The sequence below is a fragment of the Muscardinus avellanarius genome, assembly GCF_963383645.1.
Source record: "Muscardinus avellanarius genome assembly, chromosome: 8".
Classification (NCBI taxonomy): domain Eukaryota; kingdom Metazoa; phylum Chordata; class Mammalia; order Rodentia; family Gliridae; genus Muscardinus; species Muscardinus avellanarius.
The window spans coordinates 5,829,770-5,853,904 of record NC_137794.1 but is presented as its reverse complement, the minus strand read 5'-3'; the positions used below and the strand labels follow the sequence as shown (position 1 = coordinate 5,853,904).

Sequence of the window (24,135 nt, the reverse complement as noted above, 5' to 3'; positions counted from 1 at the left end):
CACCTAGCTGCCGAGTGACTGACCCTAAACAGTTAATTATTTCTGCTGTTTAGAATAAGAATTTCATTCCTCAGGAGAGGATTGAAATTTAAATTGTAATAAAAGCTGGTGCCCGCTTGTAATCCCAGCCTTCGGGAGGCTGAGACAGGAAGATCACAGTTCACGGCTAGCCTCAGTTACTTAGTGAAGCCCTCCGCAACTTAGTGAGACCCTGTTTCAAAATAAAGAATAAAAAATAGGGCGGGGGGTATAGCTTGGAGTTCGAATGCCCCTGGGTTCCATCCCCAGATCCGCAAAAAAAAAGCAATATATCTCAGTATTTCGTCCCATCACCTAATGGCTTTTCCTCCTTCCTAATAGTCGTAACTTTCATTTGGAAACCCATGAGATTTGGGGGTCCTGATTCTAGACAGAATTGCTCTATTGAGGTGGACCGCTGGTCCCTAAGCCAACCCTATTCCCTCTTTCCCTTCCCACAGCGATTGGTTTGGATGTGGGCAGGTGTTTTAAATGGGGCAGTTAACTACCAGGGTTTCTGTTGAGGTGTCTGAGTTAAAAGTAGTCAGCCCAGCCAGTATGGTGGAGCACACCTATCCCAGGACTTGGGAGGCTGAGACAGGAGGATGTCAGGTTCAAGGCCCACCTCAGCAACTTAGGGAGATCTTCAGCAACTGAGCCAGACCATGTTTCAAAATAAAAAATAGGGAATAGGTCTACGGGTATTGCTCAGAGATAAAAATGCCCCTGGATTCAATCCCCAGTCCAAAAAAAAAAAAAAAAAAAAAAGTCATTTCTTCTAGGATATGAATAAAGCGGTACTCGGACCCAGAAACTTTCGATTGTTATTTTGAGACTGTAAGAGCAGACAATAATACTAGGACGAAGTTGAAAGGCAAAGCAATGCAGGAGAACTAGCTTCCTGGTAATATTACTGAGCTGCTCTAGAGAGCACAGCTCTAGGATTTTTTTACTTACGTAAAACAATGCATTCCCTTCCATGTAGAAGCCAGTGTGGTGTGTATTTTATGACATTTGTATCCTAAGTCATGTAATTTCCTTAAAAGCAGAAGCTGAGTCTGGTCTAGTGATGCACACTTGTAATCCCGGTACTTGGGAGGCTGAGACAGGAGGATCATAGGTTTGCAGCCAGCCTCAGCTACTGTGTGAGGCTCTCTGCAACTTGGTGAGAACCTATTTCAAAATGAAGAATTAAAAAAAATAGGGCTGGGGGTATAGCTCAGAGGTAGAATGCCCCTGGGTTCCATCCACAATACTACAAAAAAGAAGGGCAAAAGTTGTCTTTCGAGAATTATTGAACACCATCAAGTACTGTATTAACAGCTTCTAACCACCTCGGCTAATTGATTTTTAAATTGTGCTTTTTATTATTATTTTATTTTTATTGGTACACTATAGTTTCACATATTAATGTGGATCATACTGACAATGGCATACATTCACACACTGCTTGGTGCCCTCCCCCGCTTCCTCTTTCCTCCTTTCCCAACATTGAGTGTCCAGGCTGACCAAGCTACACGCACACATACACACATAATCGAATGCAGCTCCTCCATTAATCAACCTCAGCCTTCGTCCTCAGCCATTTTTATCTCAAGTGTCTATTCAGTTCAGTGGCCCATTTCATCAAGGCTGCTCGCCTCTCTTACGGTAGAGTCAGTGCACTGTTAGAGACATCACTGAAGCTCAGCATGGCGGTGCTCTCCTGTAATCCCAGTACTTGGGAGGCTGAGACGGGAGGAACTCAGGTTTGATGCCAGCCTCATCAATTTAGTGAGGCCCTCAGCAACTTAGCAAGAGCCTGTTTCAAATTTAAAAAAAAAAAGATTGGGATAATAGCTCAGAGGTATAATGCCCCTGGGTTTAATTCCTAGTAACAAAAAATAAATAAGCAACAAGCAAAAATAAAAAAGAACATCATTGCTTCTTCATACACTGATGTTTTATTTTTTTTTTCTGTCAATGTTGCAAACATATTGGTCCATTGTTTCAAGTTGGCAGAGTTTCTGATGAAAAGTTGTGTTGACTTTAATTTTCTTGTTCTTTGTGTCTTTTTTTTTTTTTTCCTGGCTGCTTTAATTTTTTTTCCTTTACCTCTGGTTTGACTATGCTTTTCATTGTCCCGGTTTTCACTCTGTTTCTTCTGCTTAGGGTTCATTGAACTTCCTGGACCTGTAAATTGCAGTTTTCTTTTTCTTTTCTTTTTTATTTTTTGGTGGTATTGCGGTTCCTGGAAACCCTTCTACCTCTGGGCTACACTCCCAGACCTATTTTTTATATTTTTATTTGGAAACAGGGTCTCTTAAGCCAGCGCAGCTGGCTTCAAACCTCCTTGATCCTCCTGTCTCCGCCTCCCAAGCGCGGGGATTACAAGCATGCGCCACCACGCCCGGCTTAGATCACCTACTGATATTGTTTTTTCTTTCTTTTTTAGTTATATAAAATTGCACACATTTATGGGATACTTTGTGATGTTTTGATGCATGTATATAATGCATAATGTTCAAATCAATATAAAACTATTTCCTCCAGCAATTAACATTTCTTTGTGGTAAAAAATTTACTTCTAGCTTCTTTTAATAAATATATACAGTACATCATCATTATTCGTAGCCAGCCTACTGTGAAATAGAACACTACAACACTTTTTCCTGCTATTTAACTAAAGCTTGGTACTTACCCACCATCAACCTTTTCACCATTTCTTTTCCTTCTCTCCCCTTCGTAGCCTCTGGCAACCACCACTATCCTCTCTTCAGCCTACTGATATCAACCCCAACTTTTTAATCCACATACGAAAGGGGTCCCGCGGTACTAATCTTTCTGTGCCTGGCTTATTTCACTTAACATACTGACCTCCCTTTACATCCCCCTTGTGGCAAATGACAGGATAATATCCTTTCTATAACTACCTGGTATTCCAATGTGTGTGTGTGTGTGTGTGTGTGTGTGTGTGTGTGTGTGTGTGTGTGTGACTTTTTCTTTATCCCTTCATCAGCGGATAGGTACTTAGGTTGCTTCCATTTCTCAACGATGGTAGACACTGCTGCAGTAAGTATGGTGTGCAGATTTCTCTTCAGCCGACTGATTTTATTTCCTTGGATATATACCCAGGAGTGAGATTGTTGTATTATATGGTAGTTCTATTTTTAGTTTTTGAGGGGCGTTCACACTGTTGGCTGTACTAATTTACATTCCCTTGGACAGCATAGAAAAGTTCCCTTTTCTCCATATTCTTGCCAGAAGCCATATGTTTTTCCCCCCTTGGTAGTAGCCATTGTAACTGGAGTGAGGTTATATCTCACTATGCTTTGATTTTGAGTTTCTCTGATAATTCGATTATTAGGGATATTGAGAATTTTATACCTCTTGGTCATTGGCATGTCTTCATTGGGAAAGTGTCTATTTTAATATATGACATACTTTATTGGATTATTTGTTTGGGTTTTTGTTTACTGTTAAGTTGAGATCCTTAGGAATTCTGGTTATTAGCACCTTGTATGATGTAAGTTTACACACGTATCCTTCCTTTCTGTAGTTTGTCTCTTCATTTTAACGATTGTTTCCCTTTTTGTACAGAAGCTTTATCATTGATGAAACCTCATTTGTCTATGTTTGCTTGTTTCCTGTGCTTTGAGGTCTTTTAAAAAAATCCTCGCCTACCTCAGTATCCTCGCCCCAATATTCCGAAGCATTTGATCAAGTCTTCTTCAAGTAGTTTCATAGATTCAGATCTTGTATTTAGGTCCTCAAGCCAATTTTACATATGGGAGACACAGGAGTCTAGTTTCATTCTTCTGTGTGTGAATATCAAGTTCCCTCAGCCCGTTTATTAAAAAACTGTTCTTTCTCCAATGCATGTTTGTATCACCTTTGTCACATATCAGTTGGCTATAGAAATACTGGTTCACTTTTAGGATAACTGAATTTTTAAAAAATAAATGGAAGATGTGAATTTTAATTGTCTTCAATGCTGGACTTTATTGTATTTAAGTTTTAGAATTTATTATGGCATACAGTTAGTGGCTTAGAAAAACAAGTCTTCAAAATTTGTTTTTAAGCTCCGTTAAGTAGCATTTAACATAATATAACCTTACACTACTGAGATAATACCTTTAAGAACTTACCCAGTGGCTAATGTGCTGCAAAATCTTTCCTCTCTTTCTGGTGGGAACGCCAACACTTCCGTGTTCCGGGTGAGTTCTGGGCTTTATTGTTGGTCCTCTCCAGCCTCAGGAATTTCATCTCTCACATGCAGAGATCTGTACTCACTCAAGGGGATCCCCTCTATCTCTCTCTTCCCCCCCCCCTCCTCTAGGATAATATTCTTTCCTACAAATGGAATTCTTTATCTTGCCTCGCCAGGGCACCTTGGTCTCGGTCTCTGTCTCCTTGCTCTGGTAGTTCTCTCAGACTGTGTGGTTTTCCCGTGTTTGCACTGTGGTCTGGAAACTACCATAAGCCAGGTAGTCATAAGGCTCACTTCATCCCTTTCCTTTCTCTCGAGGACCCTTACCCTCTACGGTGGATTTAGCCCAGTTTATGAGCTGTGTAAGGCAGGAGGATACTACTGACCTTTGTGACATCATCATGGCCAGAAGTGGTTCCAACTCGTGAGGGTTACGACGAAGGCTTAGTTGTGGGAAATTAAGAACCCATGTGCAAAATAGAAAGATTTGTTTTTTCTTAGAATCACTACTTCATTTAATTGGCAGGTTGTATTTTACAGACATTGATGCTCTCTTGGAATAAATTATCTTTAACATTTACCAGTAAGGAGGATTAAATTTACATCATAAATACTCCCGGAAAGTTGATGGGGCGTCCAAGTTGGTTATGACAACACTTGGTGTGCTCCAGATTTTATTTAAAATAAAATAGAACCAAGATAATTTAGGAACACCAGCGGGGGGAAAATCTAATTATCTGATATGAATATCAGATCATTCATATCCACTCATTCAATCAACAAATACTGGAGACACAAAGAGGAGTAAAGTATAGTTGTTGCTTTCATGAAATCTGTTGTCTATAAAGGGAAACAGATATGCAAGTGACTAACTATGCCGTAGTAGGATACAGTCAGAAATTGTCTGTTGAGGGATGTGTAAATTGCCACAGAAGCACAGGGGGTGGGGGAATGGCAAGGATAGAAAATTGAATTTCCTTTATAGAAGGACTCATAGTCCACCATCTACTGAGTCTGAGACAGGAGGATCGCACAGGTTTGAAGCCAGCCTCAGCTACATAGTGAGGCTCTAAGCAACTTAGTGAGACCCTATTTCCAAATAAATATTAAATAGGTGTGGGAGTGTAGCCCGGAGGTAGAATGCCCCTGGATTCCATCCCAGTACCACCAAAAAAAGAAAATTTTGTACTTGTATGTGTTGTATAAAGAAAATGATAAACTAACATAGTAGTATGTGTACTTAATTTAAAATAAAGGAATATCAATATTCTGTAGGGCATGCTAACATTTTTCTATGTTCAGGAGTATTTCGTCTAAACCTTGGGTACTCTTGAGACAAGAGTGGATTTGGAGGTTTTGAAAGTTTGAGGCACTTTTAAGAATGTATGGGCAATAATTTCTAAATTCAGGCAAAAAATTGTCCAATAGAGCTTTCTGTGATCGTGAAAATGCTTTGAATATACTGCTGGTCACCACAATGTTCAGCATGGTAATCAGTAGCTACCTGTGGCTGTTGGGCATTTGAAATATGACCAGTGCCATTAACTGGGAAAAATTCATTTTGCTTAGTTTTAATGTACTGAAACTTAAATAGACACACTTAGCAAATGGCTACAGAATCTGAAAGTTCCAGATCTGCAATAGATCTGACACTTAGGAGACACTTAGGAGAATAAGCTTTCACTTATTCTGCATTTTCACTAGCTAAGCATTTTATTTACATTTTAAGGAAATTTCATCATCCCAACTCTCCTATCTTCTATGTGGCATTAATACAGAAAAGAGGAAATTCTTACTCTATCCTCTTAATAGTAAAGGATTACAAAAGAGAGTGTAATTACTGACATCTATACACATTTTAGATATTCTCTGATAGTAAATATTTATACATCTTTTACAAACAAGTAACAATTTTACATTTTCTTTCAGGTGGTTTGCTATGTTAGAGATTCAACTCTTTATCATTCTGCTACTTTATAAATATGACTGTAGACTTCTGGACCCATTGCCAAAGCAGGTAAGCATTCTCAGAATCTTAAATGTTATGATGACTTTCAGATTTGATGTACTCTTCTTTTTGTTTCAAATACTAGAGATGAGACAGGCACGGTGGCCTATAACCCCAGTACTTGGGAGACTGAGGCAAGAGGACCCATGCTCAAGGTCAGCCTGAGAACTTAGCGAGAGCTTGTTCCAAAATACAAGGCACCAGGGCTGAGGATGGAGCTTGGAGTTAGAATTCCCCCGGGTTCAATCTCCAGTACCTAAATAAATAAACACTGGAGCTGAACTGGCTGATTCCATCACTTAACTGACCTTAACATATGTCTTATAAAGTTTGCAATAAATGAATACAGTAGTATTTGTGCATAGCTTAAAATACATGCATGTCAACATATTATAGGGCATAGTTAAATGTTTTATTGCCAGGAGTAATAAACAGTGTGTCCCAAAACCCTGGAGCCTTTGAAAACCCTGGAGCCTTTGACACAAGAAAACCAGACTGAGAACACACGCAGTCCCATCTTTGTAGCCCAGTGTGGCCACGGTCTGATGGCCGTGTTGCCATCACTTTCGAGGTTTGGGGATCTTCAATGGATTTACCACTTTTTACCATTTTCCTCTGAGTTAAATAAACATGACTGTCACTTCAGCCCAGTCTCCCCAGAAAGTAATATCTTCTCTAGGTCCCAAGTGAACCATCTATTTTGGGTATAAGTCGTAACCCTTGGTCCACTGCATGAAAAAAAAAAAAAATCAGCCCCCAGTAACAGCAGAGAGCAAAGTGAAAGGCCAGGACTCCACTCTTACCTGTGGCCACCAAAGGCTCCAGTTGTTACACTCCCCTGTCGGTCTGATTTTCTATACCAGCAGCTCTCCAACTGGCAGGAGAGTCAGAATGGCCCGCGGACTCGCAGAGCAGAGTGCTGGCCATCCCCTGAGCTCTTGGTTAGTTCTTGGGGGTGGGAACCCCAGAACTTATGTTTCTAGTAAGTTCCAGATGCAAGAATCACTTGGAAGATTGTTGTCATAAGAAATAAGGTGAGGATCAATTTAATTCCAAGCATTTGGAAATCATTTTGAATACTCTAGATAAAGGTCCTGTTTGAACAGGCTGAAACTCAGAAATTAAGCACTGGAAGCCCAGGGCTACTCATATAACATTTTGTACTTTGATTCATTTCTTTTTTTTTTTTTTTTTTTTTGGTGGTACTGGGGTTCCTGGAAACCCTTCTACCTCCGGGCTACACTCCAAGACCTATTTTATATTTTTATTTAGAAACAGGGTCTCCTAAGCCAGCAGGACTGGCTTCGAACCAGCACGATCCTCCTGTCTCTGCTTCCCAAGCGCGGGGATTACAAGCATGCGCCACCATGCCTGGCGATTCATTCCCTTTTAAAAAAACATTTTGGTGGTACTAGGGACTGAACCCAGGGCATTTCTTCTGGCAAGCTACATCCTCAATCTTATTTTCTAATTTTTATTTTGAAACAAGTCTTAGTCGGTTGATGAGGGTCTAACAATTTGCAGAGGCTGTCCTAAAACCTGTGATCTTCCTGTCTCAGCCTCTTAAAAACTAAGATTACAGGTGTGCACCACCATGCATGGCTGATTTACTCTGGATATAAGGCTAATGTCTGGAGAATAAATAAAACTAGGGCAATATTTCAGTAGAAATTAGGTAAACATGTGACATAAAAAATATATTACTCACCAATATACACATTTCGGCTATTTTCATTGCCTGATTTTGCCCTTCCATTTTGAGTACAAGTAATTATTACTGATGAAAAGCTCTAGAAGTCTCACAAGGAAAGGAAACTCAAAAGCACCCCTCACAAAACTGTTCAACGGCTTGCTGTGTTGTTGGCAAAATGAAGACTGAATACAGACCTCAAATAACAATTTTTGGTCCCCCGAAATGAATATCATAATTTTGCCCAGAACTGACTCAATACCCAGCTATTTTTCTGCCAGCAAGAAGACACAGGAGGCTTCCCTATTTGTATGAGATGACGTTTGTCAAAACTACAGAGATCGATAATTTTGATCATCTTTTTTGGCGAGATTTTTTCCTAGCATTTTCTTTCTAGCTAAGAATTCTGTTACTATACTTTATTATAATAGTGTATGTACATTTTATTTATGTTTTGACAACACTACTAACATCAAAGAAGCATTATCTCAGTTTGTAAAAAGTCCAATCTTAAGTGAACTTCCGTGATCTCAAAGAGTGTCTCATCTCACAAGTCTTATTCTAGAAATGGAATGATAAATTGAGATTATATCATTATTAAGATGGTTTTAATAAATTGTAAAATGAAGTGACAAAAAAATTCAGAAAATGACCTTTGAATAACCAACCTCCTCTAAGAAAAAGGAGGGAATGGTCAGAGTGTATTCTGTAGTCAAGTGCAGGGAAATCAAGTGATCTTGGAAACCAGCTCCCCACAGGAATTCATTTGCCATAGTAGCGAAATCAAACACTAGAGTTCCCAATTTTAATTTTAGAACAGCCCAGTATTTTGTTTTACTTCTTTTTTTTTGAGGCTGGTATTGTACCCAGGGCCATTCTGCCTCCAAGCTACACCCCTAGCCCGATATTTTATTCTTAATTTTGAAACAGGGTCTCAACTAAGTTGCCAAGGGCCTTACTAAGTAGCTGAGGTTGGCCACAAACCTGTGATCCTCCTGTCTCAGTCTCCCAAATATTGGGATGACTTATTTGGGTTTTGAGATTCCGAAGATCAAACCAAGAGCTTCCTGGTGCTAAGTAAGTGCTCTCTGGCCCTGGGCTTCATCTCCAGCCCTTAGTGTTTTACTTTACCTCAAATGGTCTTAGAGATTATTTTAGTTTCATTTCCCCTCTCCTATTATTGACTAAATTATGAAGAAACACTACAGAGCTTTTAAGGATGTGTCGTTGACAGCAGTGTCCTCATGCGGGCGGGCATCAGGATCTATTCCCTTTTTAATGAAACAACTTCAAGCACAGTCTTGTAAAGACAGTGAATTTTAACTTCATTCATTGTTTTTGTTCCATTTTACCTTTTTGGAGGGTTATGGATCCTTAGAAAATCTCACAACATTTATGGATCTCCCCCTTCTAGAAAAGTGCATATTTCTTCATACAGAATCCTGGGTATTAATTTCAGTGGGTTCATGGGAACCCTGCAACTCATTCTATCAGCTCTTCTAAAACTCTTTTTTCCCAGGAGCCGATTCTGTGCCCCGCTGCATTCAAACTTAAAACTAGGTTCATTATCTAAACTGGATTCACCTTCTCTTTTCATGCTACTCATTTTCCACACACACCCCTTAAGGTTGAAAGAACAGGATACTTTTTGTTTTCAAGTTCCTGATCTTCAAACCTTTTTTTGTTTTTCTTCCTTCCTCCTCTTCCTCCTTCCTCTCCTCCTCCTCCTCTTCCTCCTCTTCCTCCTCCTCCTCCTCTTCCTTCTCCTCTTCCTCCTCCTTCTCTTCTTCCTCCTCCTCCCCCTCCTCTTCCTCCTCTTCCTCTTCCTCTTCTTCCTCCTCCTCCTCTTCCTCTTCCTCCTCTTCCTCATCCTCCTTCTCTTCCTCCTCCCTCCTCCTCTTCCTCCTTCCTCTCCTCCTCCTCCTCTTCCTCCTCTTCCTCCTCCTCCTCCTCTTCCTTCTCCTCTTCCTCCTCCTTCTCTTCTTCCTCCTCCTCCCCCTCCTCTTCCTCCTCTTCCTCTTCCTCTTCTTCCTCCTCCTCCTCTTCCTCTTCCTCCTCTTCCTCATCCTCCTTCTCTTCCTCCTCCCCCCTCCCCCTCCCTCCTTCTCCTCCTCCTCCTCCTCCTCCTCCTCCTCCTGCTCCTCCTCCTCCTCCTCTTCCTCCTTCTTCTCTTGTCTTTTCTTTTTTCTTTCTCTGTGTGGAGGTATACCGGGCATTGAACTCAAGGGTGCTCTACCACTGAGCCACACCCCCAGCTCTTTTTATTCTTTATTTTGAAACAAGGTCTTGCTGAGTTGCTGGGCACTTGCCTCAAACCTGTGATCCTTCTGTCTCAGCCTCCCAAGTACTAGGATTACAGAGGTGTGCCACCATATTCAGCATCCCTTTGTATTCTGGATACATGACCTTCTCTCATACCTTGTTTCTAACTGGGGAGAAAATCACATCATTCGGACCCCACAAAAGTCTTTGTTAAAAATTTTGATCATAAGTACATTTTAATAGTAGTTGGCATCACCAGCATCGGGTACTTTTTAAATACTTACAGCATGTGGCATAGAGATCCCAGCCAGAGGTACCATAGTTTTTAAGCCAGAAGTGTAGAAAGAACCTTATTTACAGTGTCCTCTTTAGATAAAGTGAAGACAGCAAGCAGACCCATAGGCAAGCAGGGCCATGTGAAACTGTGGAGAGATTGTCATTAGAGTCTTGTGCTCCTTGCATGGAAAGCTGAGGTTGACAGAGCTCTTCAATGCAAACACTCCCAAGCCTCACACCATAGACTCTGTGCCTTTTAAAGAAAATTGCAGTGGAATAGACCATAGGTCTCAACTGTTGGCTTATGTCTCTTAATTTTTCTGTTTCTTCTGCATTTTTGCTTTTAGAGTGACCTCCATTTGGTGGGTGTCCCCCAGCCCAAAGGGCAGTGCCGAATGGAATATAAACAAAGGATGTGAGACCCACTGTCTGGAGGAGAGACAGCAGCCATCACTAACCTGGCAGCACCTAGACCTGAGCTCTGCTAACATTCTGTTCAGAAAATTTCCAAATGGTGCCTGTGTTCCAGATCTTCAGAACCAGGAATCTGACACCACTTTCAGTGATATAGGAACCTGAATAAATATATGCTCTATAGACAATGTTTAAGTGATAAAAAAAAATTTAAGAAGTTGGAATTTGTTTTCACATACAGCTATAACTACAAAGAGAAATAATGCCATATAAGCAGAAATCTTAGTACGTTAAATTCACCATGAAGGCATACTTAAATCTCTTTTTTAAAAAGATTAAAAGTCATGGGCATGAAAAAAATATGATGATTTCTAGACGTTTTCTATTTTTATATGATTGTTAACTCATGGTTGGAATTCTTCGGCTCTATTAATATGATTCTTTATTGTAAACATGTCTAATGCTAAAACTATGAATAAAACGATAGTTTTCTAAGCTCTGTGAGGACGGGAATCATGCTGCATTCTCGTGTCTACTCTTTACCATGCCTACAACATCTCTGGATATTGGTTGATGTACTGATTTGTATCTTAATCTAGTACTCTTTTGGCTCGAGGTTTTTATAATTATAGTTGAGAGACAATATTTTTGATAATACATACAACAGTATGCTGAAGGCAAATAACTGCCTTTGAATCTATTACTTAGGACTGACAGCCAAGAAGTGTTTACCATGAAGTCCAGAGAGGAAAACCCATCGCGTTCAGGGGGAGCATAGGACACTCGTAACAGAGTAAGAAGTGATGTCGGGATTTGCCCTCCATGACCCAGTAAAACACGCTCGCCTCCTTGATCTCACAGGAAGCTTCGTGGTACATATTGTCCTTGCAACGCATTTGCTTCCCTGAGCCGGAATCATCTCATGGGGTTGATAATTATTGCTTAATCCTCTCTCTCCTACCAGCAAGCACGTGACTCCCTAGGAGAAAATTAAGTCCTCTGAGATGTCCCAACTCTTCCAGAATAATGCAGTGATTTCAAAACTTGTCCCAGCTCATGGCCTTTGCGTAGCCGGCTCAGGGATCAGGAGTCAGAGGGGACTGGAGAAAGTAGTTTACAAAAGGCCACAGCAGTTCTGAGAGTGGCAGACCACTACCTGGCAGGTTCTACCAAATACAGCAGCTGTGCTGTGAGAGAAGGCCTGTCCTCCCAACAGCACGACCGCACAATGACATGCTATTTCCTTATAGTATCCACTTCGGCTAAGTTGCCGTGGCCAGAGCTAGTGTTTATCTGCTTATTCTTGCTTGGTAAGGACGAACATTAGCTGACAAGTCTCTGCACTTTAAAACCGAATACAGGCACAGACCTATTGACCTTCAGAATAATTAAGAGAAAGAGGACTAAACTTGGAGGTCCCAGATTTTTTTTATTTCTCTAGTCCAGCATTTTATAATATATATATATATATATTATATATATATATAATAATATATATATATATATATATATATATATATATAATATATATATATATATATATATAATATATATATATATATATATATATATAATATATAATATAATATATATATATATTTATAATATATATATATATATATATATATATATATATTATAAAATGCATGTATAATATTTGTATATAATGAGGTCGTAAGCTAGACATGGTGGCACACTTCTATAATCCCAGTACTTGGGAGGCTGAGACAGGAGAATCAATCACAGGTTCAAAGCCAGCCTCAGCAAATTAGAGAGACCCTGTTTCAAAAGCAGATAATAATAATAGAAGGGCTGGGTATGTAGTCCAGAGGTAAAATGATCCTTTGTTCAATCCTCAGTACAAAAACAAAATCAAAATACCTCCTCCTGTGTGAACTGGGATTTTTCTGAAAGTTGAGCCTAAGACAAAGAGACAAAGCCCGTACAGGTAGTTGAGGTACTCCCAGGCTGCAGAGGCGAGAGATGGGGCGACAATAAGTCCAAACGGTTATGTTATTATCAAGGTGTGTGTGGTGGCATCGAGGCTCGTAGCTCTGCTCTGATCCATTGTACCACTAGAATGTGCTCATGCCTCATCTTGAGTCTGAAATAATGCCCCTCTGTCATCAAAGTGAAGCCCAGCACGCTTCACAGAGGTCAAATATTATTGTCATTGATTAAATGACTTTAATCTATCTTCACATGGAAGTTTTGTTACTGCTTAGCAAAAATCCTTGTTGGCATTTGATCACCAGTTATTGTCTCATGCAAAAGAAGAATAGGCGGAACTCAGCCCTGTGCAGTATGTTACAGGATTAAGGGCTCTTCCTGCACGGCAATCAGGAATATTGTTTAAAATCGCTCGCATCCTCTCCTTCTCACTTTCTCTCTCTCCATTTAGTCACCCCGATGTGAAATTAGTCTACCCAAAAACAAACAAAACGATTCATTTCTTCCCTCTTCACTTGTTAACTGGCCTTTGTGTGTTTTATAAATCTGATTCGCAGGCTCATAAAACATTTTCCATCATGCCTAATGTAATATTCCTCACCTGTTCATTAACACTTAAGACTGCGACAAAAGTAATTTAGCAAAGCTTAATTTCCTCCACTTCTGAATGAAAGGAAAATGATTCAAAATTTGAAATGATTCTATTCGATGCCTAGGCCCTCTGTGAGTGGAAACAGGAGCTGGGAGAGCAACGGTCATATACCAGAAAAAATATTTGTCGCATTCTGGGAAAACTCAGGTTCAAGCTTGGAAACGTGGTTCCAGATGGTCACGAGCCAGTCTCATTCCTGCTGAGCTTCAGCCTCTTCACATGTTAGATACTCTTCACAATCAAAAGAAGTAAAGAAGGACATGTGGGGAATCTCTGTATCTTTTGGTTTTGCTCTGAACCTAAAACTAATCTAAAATCATACTGTCTTAATGAAAAAAGATGAGATATATTGATAAATACAACAGAGATGTACCTTGGAAACATTATGCCAAGAGAAAGAATCCAGACACAAAGGTCCACATATCGTACAATTCCATTTATATGAAAAAAGCAAATCTGCGAAGAGAGAAAGTATATAAGAGATGATATGTGAGGGCTCTGGGTGGGGGATAGAACGACTGAGTGGGTAATAGCTATGGGGCACAGGATTTCTTTGAGGGCAATGAAAATGTGTATTTGTTGTTGTTGTTGTTGTTGTTGTTGTTGTTGTTGTTGCTGTGATATATTATCAAAGTCAACTTAGTTAATACAGCCTTACCTCACATGGTTCCTGGGGTATTTTTATTTGGGGGAGAGGTTTGGTATTGATGAGAACATTTAAGATCTTCTCTCTCAGGAAATAATGAGGGTTTTCAGCAACTCCAAATGGGGAAATGGAGAAGTGTTTGTCAAAGGATAGATGTGCCTCAACTCACCACTGTCTCACATCTTCCTTCAGCATCTCTCTTGTCCATCGAGGCCCCCTGGCTCCCGTGGGCTCTGGGCCTCACTCAACATGGCTGGCAGGTCTGGGGGCCTGTTTCCTTCCACCCAGACTCCCTGAGTGTCAGATCTGCACCAGACCCTCAAGACCCCAGTCTCCAGGACTCAGCCATCTCCCCCATTCCAGTCTCTCTAATCTAGGGAGAACCTCTCTCTGCCCCTGCTTCTCTGAGCTTCCCTGGCATGTCTCTGAGTCTCTTTAAGAGATGGGCCTGATGTGGGTCTCATAAAACCCACAGCCAACCTCCAGTATGAGGACAGAAATGGCCGGCCCTTCAACTCTGTCCAGGAAGTAATAGAAATAGTTACCTTCCACTCCTGTAGTGCAGCAAAGAAAAGAAAGCGCAGAACAATTAGCTGCCATATTTGAGCGTTCTGAAGGTGTTCGTATCTGGATATCATGACGCCATGGCTTAAAGGTAGTAATGACAGTAGGCAAATGCCAAATGTCCCTTTTGTGGTCAGTCTTAAGCAAACATTTTCTGCGCTTTTCCTTCCTTCTTTCAAGAACAAATGAGAACCATTCTCAATAAGGAAATCCCGATGTTGGCCCTCAGTTTCAAGAAATGTACTGACTGCATCATAATTCAGCATCCTGAGATTGTTGACCATACCTTATCAAGTGCCTTTAGGTAAGAAACCAGGATTCTTGCTTTACGGTGGCCTACATGCATAAAAATAAGCAATACTGTATTTTTTTTTAATCCAATCTATTTCCCATTTTCTCATACGAAGAAATGGAGGTGGAGTTTTCACTAAAGAAAAATAGCTCTAGGGCAAAGTTTTTTTTTTTGTTGTTGTTGTTGTTTTTTTTTTTTTTTTTGTAACACAACAGAAAGCAGCTGCCCTCAAGTTGAGAGCCTCAGATAGAGAAGGGAGGCCCTTTCCTGGGCTGAAGAGTGGGACCCAGCAGAGACCGTAACCCTAGGCCCTGGGGCCTGGCAGAGTTACACCTCCCGGCCTTGCTTTCTCCTCTGTTAACAGAGTTTTGACTGCACTGGAGGAGCTCCAAGAACTCCCCTGTGTCTACATGCTATGATTGCCCCACTCACACAGCTGTGCAGTAGATACTGTGTCACTAGGTTCACACTGCAGGCAGCATCTGTGGGGTTAACAAGTCAGTGCTATTGGTCTTTCTGCCTTTTTTGTCATGACGGAGACAAACGGCAAGGCAGTGCTTGCCGGACTCCACCCTCTGCATCCGGATGGATTCTAGCTTATCCATCTGCACAGACCCCTTGATGAACTGTGCTGCCTGTGGAGAGCAGTAAGACGCTTGATCCAATAACGGTTAGCACCCTTTCTGGATCAGCCATACTCTGTGCTTCCCCAACAACTCAAGTCAATATTCTCTGAGCCAGGAAACTTGTCGCTTGTCTTCTTGTTTTGCAACTCAGTCGTGCGTTTCTCCAGGAGCAGGGAGCGCTGCCAGTCTCCCTCGCCGCCTTCTTTGTCTCAGTCATCCTGATTCTCAGTTCGCAGTTGCAGACGAACACGCCTCTGATCTGAGATGCAGGTGTTTTACCTTTGCCTCCATCAGCTTGCTGTGAATAACTTTGGTTCTGTTCTCCCTCAACTTGTAGAGGTTTCTCGTTCCTCTGTTATTGGCTATGGAAAAGGCCCCAGCGAATCTTGCAATGGCTTTTCCAGGAGAATGTTCTTTTTGGAATGGTCAATATCACAACTAAACACAAAAGACAGAAACGGTGCTCGAGTTCCCAAGCGGCAACATTTTCAACATCCTTTTCCTGTGTCATGTCAACTTGTTCTTCTGGTCAAACGGAAACATAAGTGAACAATAAAATCATCTCCATATGGTCAGGGTCTGAAATACAAATGGACAAAACTATAAAAATATTTCTAGGTAGACCCCATAACCACAATTCAGTTTGTAAAACTCTTATGCCCCGAGGTTTTGCTGAGATCTTTCTGTATCATAATGCCATTCAAGGTGGTTTCATGGAATAAGCCAGAGACTAGGAGGACATTTCATTATTGACGATTGATCAAGACAGTGTCAGGCATAGACACACACACACACACACACACACACACACGTATATATACACATACATACACACATATGTACATATATACACATATACATACATACGCACATATATATACATATACATATACACATGTACACATGCATGTACATATATGTGTATAGATATATATGTGTGTGTGTGAGAGAGAGAGAGATGGGGAGGGAGCCTGCCACCGGTCCTGTCCCCTACTAGTGGAGGTGATGGACTGTATCCCTCTCAAGCATTGTTCTGACATCATGTACCTATTATAACCTACGCAATAACATTTCTTCAATTTTTCAAAAGAAGAAACTGAGACCAAGAGGGACTGGATGACTTTCTTAATGCGGTAGGTGAAAACTCAGGATTCAGTCCAGGAACTTTGGCTCCACTCCCCGTGCTCTCTGTCCTGTTTATTTCTTTTGTCCTCACTGTCACTCTTACCCTCCAGGAATGAGCCACTCAGGCATTTCAAATCCTTTGTCGAAACCTTTCAAATTTCCACATCTCTTCACACTGAGTAGGCAGTCATCTCTTTCAGTAATTCATAATTTCTAAAATTAAATGCTTTCTATCATGGAGCAATATTATCCATTAGGAAGTGGAGTTAGTGTATTTTTATTTTTGTGTTTCTATTTTGTGAAAATAGTCTATTTTCTCTAAATGTTTTTACACTTTCTATTTGCTTTCATTATTGGGAGGAAGGACATATCAGAGAATGGAGACTTAGTGATGAAACATATTCTTTTTGCTTAATTTGGTAATAATCATCTTCTCCAGACTCCTCAGTGACTTCACTCTGAAAATGTCTACTGAACTTCATCCACATCCCCTTGTCTCCCAGGAATAATCTTCACACTGGTGTGTAAGATCTGGCAAGTGAAGTGGATACTACAGGGTGTGGTATCCTCCCAGAACACATCACTAGAGCCAATAACTAGCACCGATGGTGCTTGAAGGTATAATGGGGGGGGGGAAGAAATGTCCACTTGACTTCTACAAATTCTCCCAGGCAATTCATTTCTAGGAAATATGACTTCCACCAGAATATTTCAGCCCACTGCCCACCTGCCTGCCTCCCTTCTCAACCACCATCCATTACTTCTACCAACACACACACACACACACACATACACACACATACACACACACTGTGTTGTTCCTGGGGCTTTCTGAAAGACGGGCACATATCTTTATCATAAGGCTACACAAACAAATTAGAAATAGAAGTTAGAGAAAATCACAGGCTACAAACATAATTGAACACATCAGATGCTAGAATAACTTGTGCTGTCGAAATTCAAGAGTGGCTGTAGAACTGTGTCACCGCCACATGTTCTAGAGACAGCAGAGCTGCTGCTGTCAGAGCCTGTTCCCTTTGACAGTCGCTCCCACGTCTTCTTTCAAGCTAGAAAGATGAAAGTTCACCCTGCAGGCACCTTGCTTTCTGCCAATTCACTTTTCATACCGTGTCACTTTCGTCTATCTCTGGGTTTCTTTTCCTAAGCCAGGAGGAGCCCTGTTACCAATTTCTTGAGGTCTCCCAAAATGTCTTCACTGAACAAATTCCCTTTTCCTCTTGAAGCATGGCAGTAGTACATTTCCCAGAACCCTTTGCTGTTTGGTGTGCTCATGTGACTGGATTCACCAATGAAATGTGGGCAAAAAAGACATACAGGACTTGTAGACCAATCATGTAGAAAACCCTCTGTGCCCCATTCTGTTTTTTTCCTCCATCTGCCAGCAGGATTCCGGGGTTCAATGATAGTTCTGAGGGCCTAGAGATGGTGGAACCCCATATGGAAGATGTCTGGGTTCCTGGACTCTGTAAATAAAGATCAGTTCCTCCCAGCACAGCACACATTGAAGATAATAAAGATAATAAGGCAGGCATGTCAGTATACTTTCATAATCTCAGTACTCGGAACGCTGAGGCAAGAGGATTGCAGATTTGAGGACAGCCTCAGCAACTTAGCAAGTCCCTGTTTAAAATAAAAAAATAACAAAGAACTAGGAGTGTAGCTTGGAGGTAGACTGTCTCTAGGTTCAATCCCCAGTGCCAAAAATAAATAAATAGATTAATTAAATAATAAATATTTATAATGTCAAGCCACAAAAATTATGCGTTTTTTAGTACCAGCAGACAACTTAGCCTGTGCGTTTACATAACGGTTGTGTGACATAATTTAAGTGCTGTGTGTTCTTTTGGATCAGATTTAAATAATCTTCAACATCACTTGAAAATTATTTCCATTACCATGCCATGAAAAAAAAACACTAAACTGAATCTTCTTAGCTTAGCGTTCAAGTACCACAAAATGAAAAGCAAAATTAATTTAGAGCAGATGAGAACTTTATTTGACTTCATTTACTGTAGCTCATCCATTACTCAATGCAATGTGGTGAAATAACTTTCTGTATCCTCTAAATTTGTATGCCCTTTTTATGCGGATCTTCAAGAATTTGGTGTCGCTCAGCTTGCTTTGCGATGCTGCGCTCCTTCAGAAAGCTGTTCTATATTTAATACAGCATCCTTGCTTGTTGCCGACCATCCATTTGGTACAAATTGATAACAACGCAGACACTGGCTTCAAAAGCCAAAGCCAGAAGAGGGTTGGAGAAAGGGGCTCTGGATTTGCTGCTCTCCACTCTGGAGAAACAAGGAAGTTGCTTGTGTTGACGCTTCACAACAGGTTTTCTGTTATTTTCTTTTCTGTTTTGGCTTTTGCTTGAGTAAAGAAGAAAGCGAGAAAGCGAATTTGTGACTATGTGCGCTCAGAGGTTGCCTATTTTTTTTTCCTAAGGTTCTGTTAGAAATAAAGAACATCTGCGGAATAGAAAAGTCGGACAGGTAATTAAGGAGGTCAGACCCAGGGCTGAGGGGGCTGTAGTATGAAAGAAAAAGAAATGACTTGGGGTAATTGTACCAGGCACTAGTCCTAAAAATGAAGCCAAGGATCAATTATCGAAGGAAGATGGAACATGTAGGAACTTGAACCTTAAGACCTTGAACCTGTCGAGCCAAAGGATAGAGCAGTGGAGCCCCGAGAAAGTCCAGGCTTAACAAGGATACGCATGACCACAGATCCAGTGCTGGGGAATCCCAGGCTGAGTTGGTTTAACCAATGCAACCCAACACTGAAGACTCCTCCTTGCACGCTGGAAAGGTCTCGGAAGGCTAAGAGCGTTGTGAGTGTCAGACACGGTGGTGGAGCATGGGAAAAGGGGTTCCTCGCACATGAAGGGTCAACACTGGCCAAAGCAAAGACAGACTGCAGATGGACATCACACCTGCTGACCGATAAACAGGCAATATGCTGATGGCCGCTAAAGGAAACTCTTGATCCCGTGCAGGTAAGTAGGAAAACCAGTGCGATTGTTGAGTGCAGGGTATGTACAGAGCTCACAAGTGTGGGGCTTGGGACAGAAAGTTGGGTCCTCGTCAATCTCTGGCTGTGGCCAATGGAAGGATTAATGGGATAGAGGCTGAGCTTTCATCAGATACTAACCCGGCTCCTCCATTTCCCTTCAAATCATGCCACCAGCCTTTTTCAATTTCCCCGTGACTTCTTTTTGTCATTCCCCTACATCTTTTCTTTCTTTTAGTTAGAGCATCTTTTTCTAATCTTAGGGTTGAAGTAAACAGAAGCTTCTCTGTTTCTCAAGTTTTATATATATTTTTTTCCATTTCACTGGCCAAAGAGTCGCACCCCCAGCCCAGTATCAACATGGCAGGCAACACGGTCCTCTTTTAGGGCACAGCCAGTCTCCTACCCTGAGATCCTTGGAACTAGTCTGCTGCAGATAGGACTGGACCTATAGATTAGGCCAACTTAGTCCAGATTGGAGAATCAAGGGAGAAAAGGATTGTGGTACCAAAGCTAGGTACAAACCCCAGGGATAGTTTGATCTCAGCAAGCAAGGTGGAATGAAGCTTATTGGTAAAAGTTGGAAGAACTCAAAGATTAGCAGGGACTCATTGATACAATTTAGTTAATAAATGAGCTACAGATTTGATCAAGTTAAGAAGAAAAATGTTACTGGCCCATTATATACCAAAAGAACTATGAGCCTTATGGTCTATGGATTGGGATGGGAATAACAATGGAGTGTAATAACAGAATCTTTGGGAAAAATTTTATTTAGTGAGTAAAGGGACCTCCAAGGTGGGCCACAATTAGGCAACTGTGATTTGAATGTCAGTTATGAAGATTTAGTTTATATTTAAAGGGAGTTTTCTCGTTCTTGTTGTTGGTTTTGTTGTTGTTTTATTACTGCTGCTCCTCCTCCTCTTCCTCCTCTTCTTCCTCCTTCTTTCTTTACATCTCCTCATCCGCTTTCTTTTTGATCTTAACTTCTTCCCCTTTATTGTTCTTTTCTTCAGCACTATTTACGCTATCACTTTTCAATGCTTTGAGTGGTCAATTCCCAATGGGTTATTTTAAATGTTTTTTTAATACTAAAAATAGGCAGCACTTGTATTAAGCAGGATTATGTTTGGCTGCATATAATGGAAAAATCCAAAATAATACTGATGTAGCAAACACAAGGGTTTGTTATCCCACCCTAAAGAAGTACGGGGTTTAGCAACTGGTTGTTCACTCTATTAATGTCCTTAACCTCACACGCAGAAGGGTAAAGAGACGGGATAAGCTCACACATCATGTTAGTGGACAGAACTTGTACTGCTGCAAAAGAAGGCACATTTCCATACACGGTACTGCGGTGCAATCACACACCCTGGTGTGGTGCAATGTGATGCAAACATACGCAAGCACTGTTCTTATAAGATGCATTTTTAAAAGATTGAACGATGGGGCTCTAAGCAATTCCTAAATTTAGTTCATTTTAGATTTGCCTTTACTCCTGTTTCCCTTTTTTTCTGATTTTCTTTGACTCCTTTGTTGGTTTTATCTTCTGTGTGCCTCACCCAGGTAATGAAACACATCACTTGCTCTTATTCAATAGGAAGATAGTAGGTGTTATAAACACAGAAGCTGCCATCTTGGGGGTGGGTCACACACGGAAGGTGATAGGATGAATGGCCCAGAGTGTGGAAAGGGCGCCTCAATACACAGGATGCACTGGAGAGAATTCACACAGTCTAATACTAGGGGCCCATTGACTATGGCATTTTTTGGTGTCTGATTTTTTTCTCTATTAACAACTCCTGGTTGATACTAACATTGCAAGTAGACAGTGGTTTGGGTGGAAAAGGATATGAAATTTTATTTTGGACCTATTGTGTTCATATTCAAAACTGTTTAGGTACTAGCTAAGGGTCTTGGGTAAGCTGTTTCAATTTCTACACATGATAAATGGAGTTAATAGTCTCCACGCCACTGAATAATGTTCGTGATTACATGGAATAATGTACATAAATATACTAGCCCTTCTATATCAAAGAAATAACTATAAGCCACAACAAAAACAATTCTTATTAAAATACATGTTTACAAAATTAGGTTAATCGATTTTTAATAATCCAAAATGTTAAATAAAAAGTAAATGGTTTTAAATAATTCAGTCTTCAAAGGGAATGCAAAGGCTTTTTAATTTTTAAAAATAATATCCATCCAGGTGTGGTGGTGCATGACTATAATACCAGTATTTGGGAGGCTGAGACAGGAGGATCGCAGGTTCAGGACCAGCCTCGGCCACTTTAGCAAGAGTCTCAGCAACCTAACCAAACCCTGTTTCAAAATAAAAACTAAAAAAGGACTAGAGGTGTAGCTGGGTGGTAGAATACCCCTAGGTTCAATCTCTAGTATCACACATGAAAAAAGTTACAATTAAAAATAGAATAAAATTCAATATACAAAAAACTTAAGGAAAGAATTCATGTATGTTTCACTCACTGTTGATTCACACTGAAATGGCTTTGGGTACATGCTAACTATCCAGCAAATATTTGTTGAATGAATGAAAATATGAGTAAAATAAATGTTTATTCTATATTGACTTAGTAATATAATAGATGATAGAAATATAAACAAGGGCCAAACTTTCATGAATCTCAGATCTAAGTCTAGGAAACTAATAGATGAGCTAGGCATGGTCGTGCACACTTGTGATTCCATTACTTGGGAAGCTGTCACCAGAGGATCACGATTTGAAGACAATTTCAACATCTAAGCGAGATCTTTTTTTAGAATTAAAAAAGTATGGCTGGGGATATTCCTTGGTGACAGAATGTCCTTGGGCTCAATCCTCAATACAAAAGAAAATAGACACCCCACCGCCATGTTCTAAGATCTGCTATCCCCGGCCTCACATAGACTGAACCCAGAAGCCTTAAGAAAAGAAAATTTCTTTTCTCTAAGTTGCATGGTCAGGTCTTTAGGTTATGGTTGTGAGAATGCTGGCTAGAACATTTTCCCTCTAAAAGTATTTTTTTATCCTCTTCCAACTTGGAAACTCACTGGGAAAAACAGACTGCTGCTTGTAACTACAGGGATGACCTGGGCAGTGCCGATGTATTGAATTCATTAGTGAAGAAGTAAAATTAGTGTCCTACATTATAGGTATGACGTGAGTTCCTCAGTCGGTGCTGTGGAGGATATACAAAGTTCTGATCTGAAGCTTGTCTAGATACATCATTATTTTTTTTCTTTCCTCCTCCTCCTCCTCCTCCTCCTCCTCCTCCTCCTCCTCCTCCTCCTCCTCCTCCTCCTCCTTCTTCTTCTTCTTTTTCTTCTTCTTGCAGTGCTGGGTTGGAACCTAGGGACATTCTACCTCTGAGCTCTGAGGCTGTCAGCAAACCGCAATCCTCCTGTCTCAGCCTCCCAAATGCTGGGATTACAAGCGTGCACTACCACACCTGGCATGATAAATTCTTTTCGTAACTCATCTCAGCCAAGCTAATAGGCGTCCCTGGCCAATAAAGGAGTTTCTACAGAGCTCTCAAAAATTTCCTTAAGATACAGAAAAGCTTAACAAATGATTGACTTCATCACACCAGCTGTGCAATGATAACAATGAACCATCTCCAGCAGCTGTTTCTACCCAGCCTCATGGAAAAGAGTTGGTCTGTCTAGATTTTAGATGATTACACTATTTCCAGTGGACCACACACAACCAAACACAACAACAATTTAACTGTGGTACTAACGGATTAAGAACACCATTTTAGAAGATTGTTTAACAAAAACATATTTTTAGGCTTCGAAGAATGTCCATGAAGGATTTTAAGCCCACTCATGCGGAGTGCTTCTGGGACAGAGTGTGGCAAATTCTCAGGAATTGCCTCATGAGTCATTCCTAATATTAACCCAAATTTGAACGAGTGGTATGCTCTGTTCTTTTGGTCTGATTGTTTAGTTTTCGTCTCAATGTTGATTTTAGAGTGGTGGAATGTAAAAATGGAACCATATTACTGGTCTGGAGAGGGGAAGCGGTGCATCATGGGGTAGGAGTACAGGGCATTCTTTGTTAGAGCCTTCCTTCTGGAAGAGATGTTCTATTTTACATCCTTCCTTCTGCCTCTTTATATATAATAGGTACAATTACTTGATGCATTCTGTTTCATTAGAATACTAGAGGAAGAATAAATAATGATCTCAATAGGAGTAGTCCTGGCTATGAGAGGCCAGAGGCTTGATTCTGCCCCTTATCTACCTATGGCAAGTCACTCTTTGAGTCTTTGTTCTTCTATGATATTATTATTATTTCATAGATTATTTCTAAGACATCTTCTGGTTTTGTGATACTTTAATAGACCGAAATCAATAACCTTTCTTTTCTTGCTTTTTAAAGGCATTAGTG

The 24,135-nt window shown here is 40.6% G+C and overlaps 1 protein-coding gene across 1 annotated transcript in view; it reads left to right on the top strand.

The window, feature by feature from the left end:
- CYP39A1 (cytochrome P450 family 39 subfamily A member 1) overlaps positions 1-11,022 on the top strand; it is a gene marked incomplete at both ends in the record, with an annotated part of 79,811 nt that extends 68,789 nt beyond the window's left edge. Inside the window, 3 exons of the mRNA XM_080700047.1 lie at positions 6,137-6,224; positions 10,791-10,858; positions 10,944-11,022. Of these exons, the coding sequence (XP_080556173.1) occupies positions 6,137-6,224; positions 10,791-10,858; positions 10,944-11,022 (235 nt within the window). The remainder of the gene's footprint in view (positions 1-6,136; positions 6,225-10,790; positions 10,859-10,943) is intronic.
- Between the last annotated feature and the right edge of the window lie 13,113 nt (positions 11,023-24,135).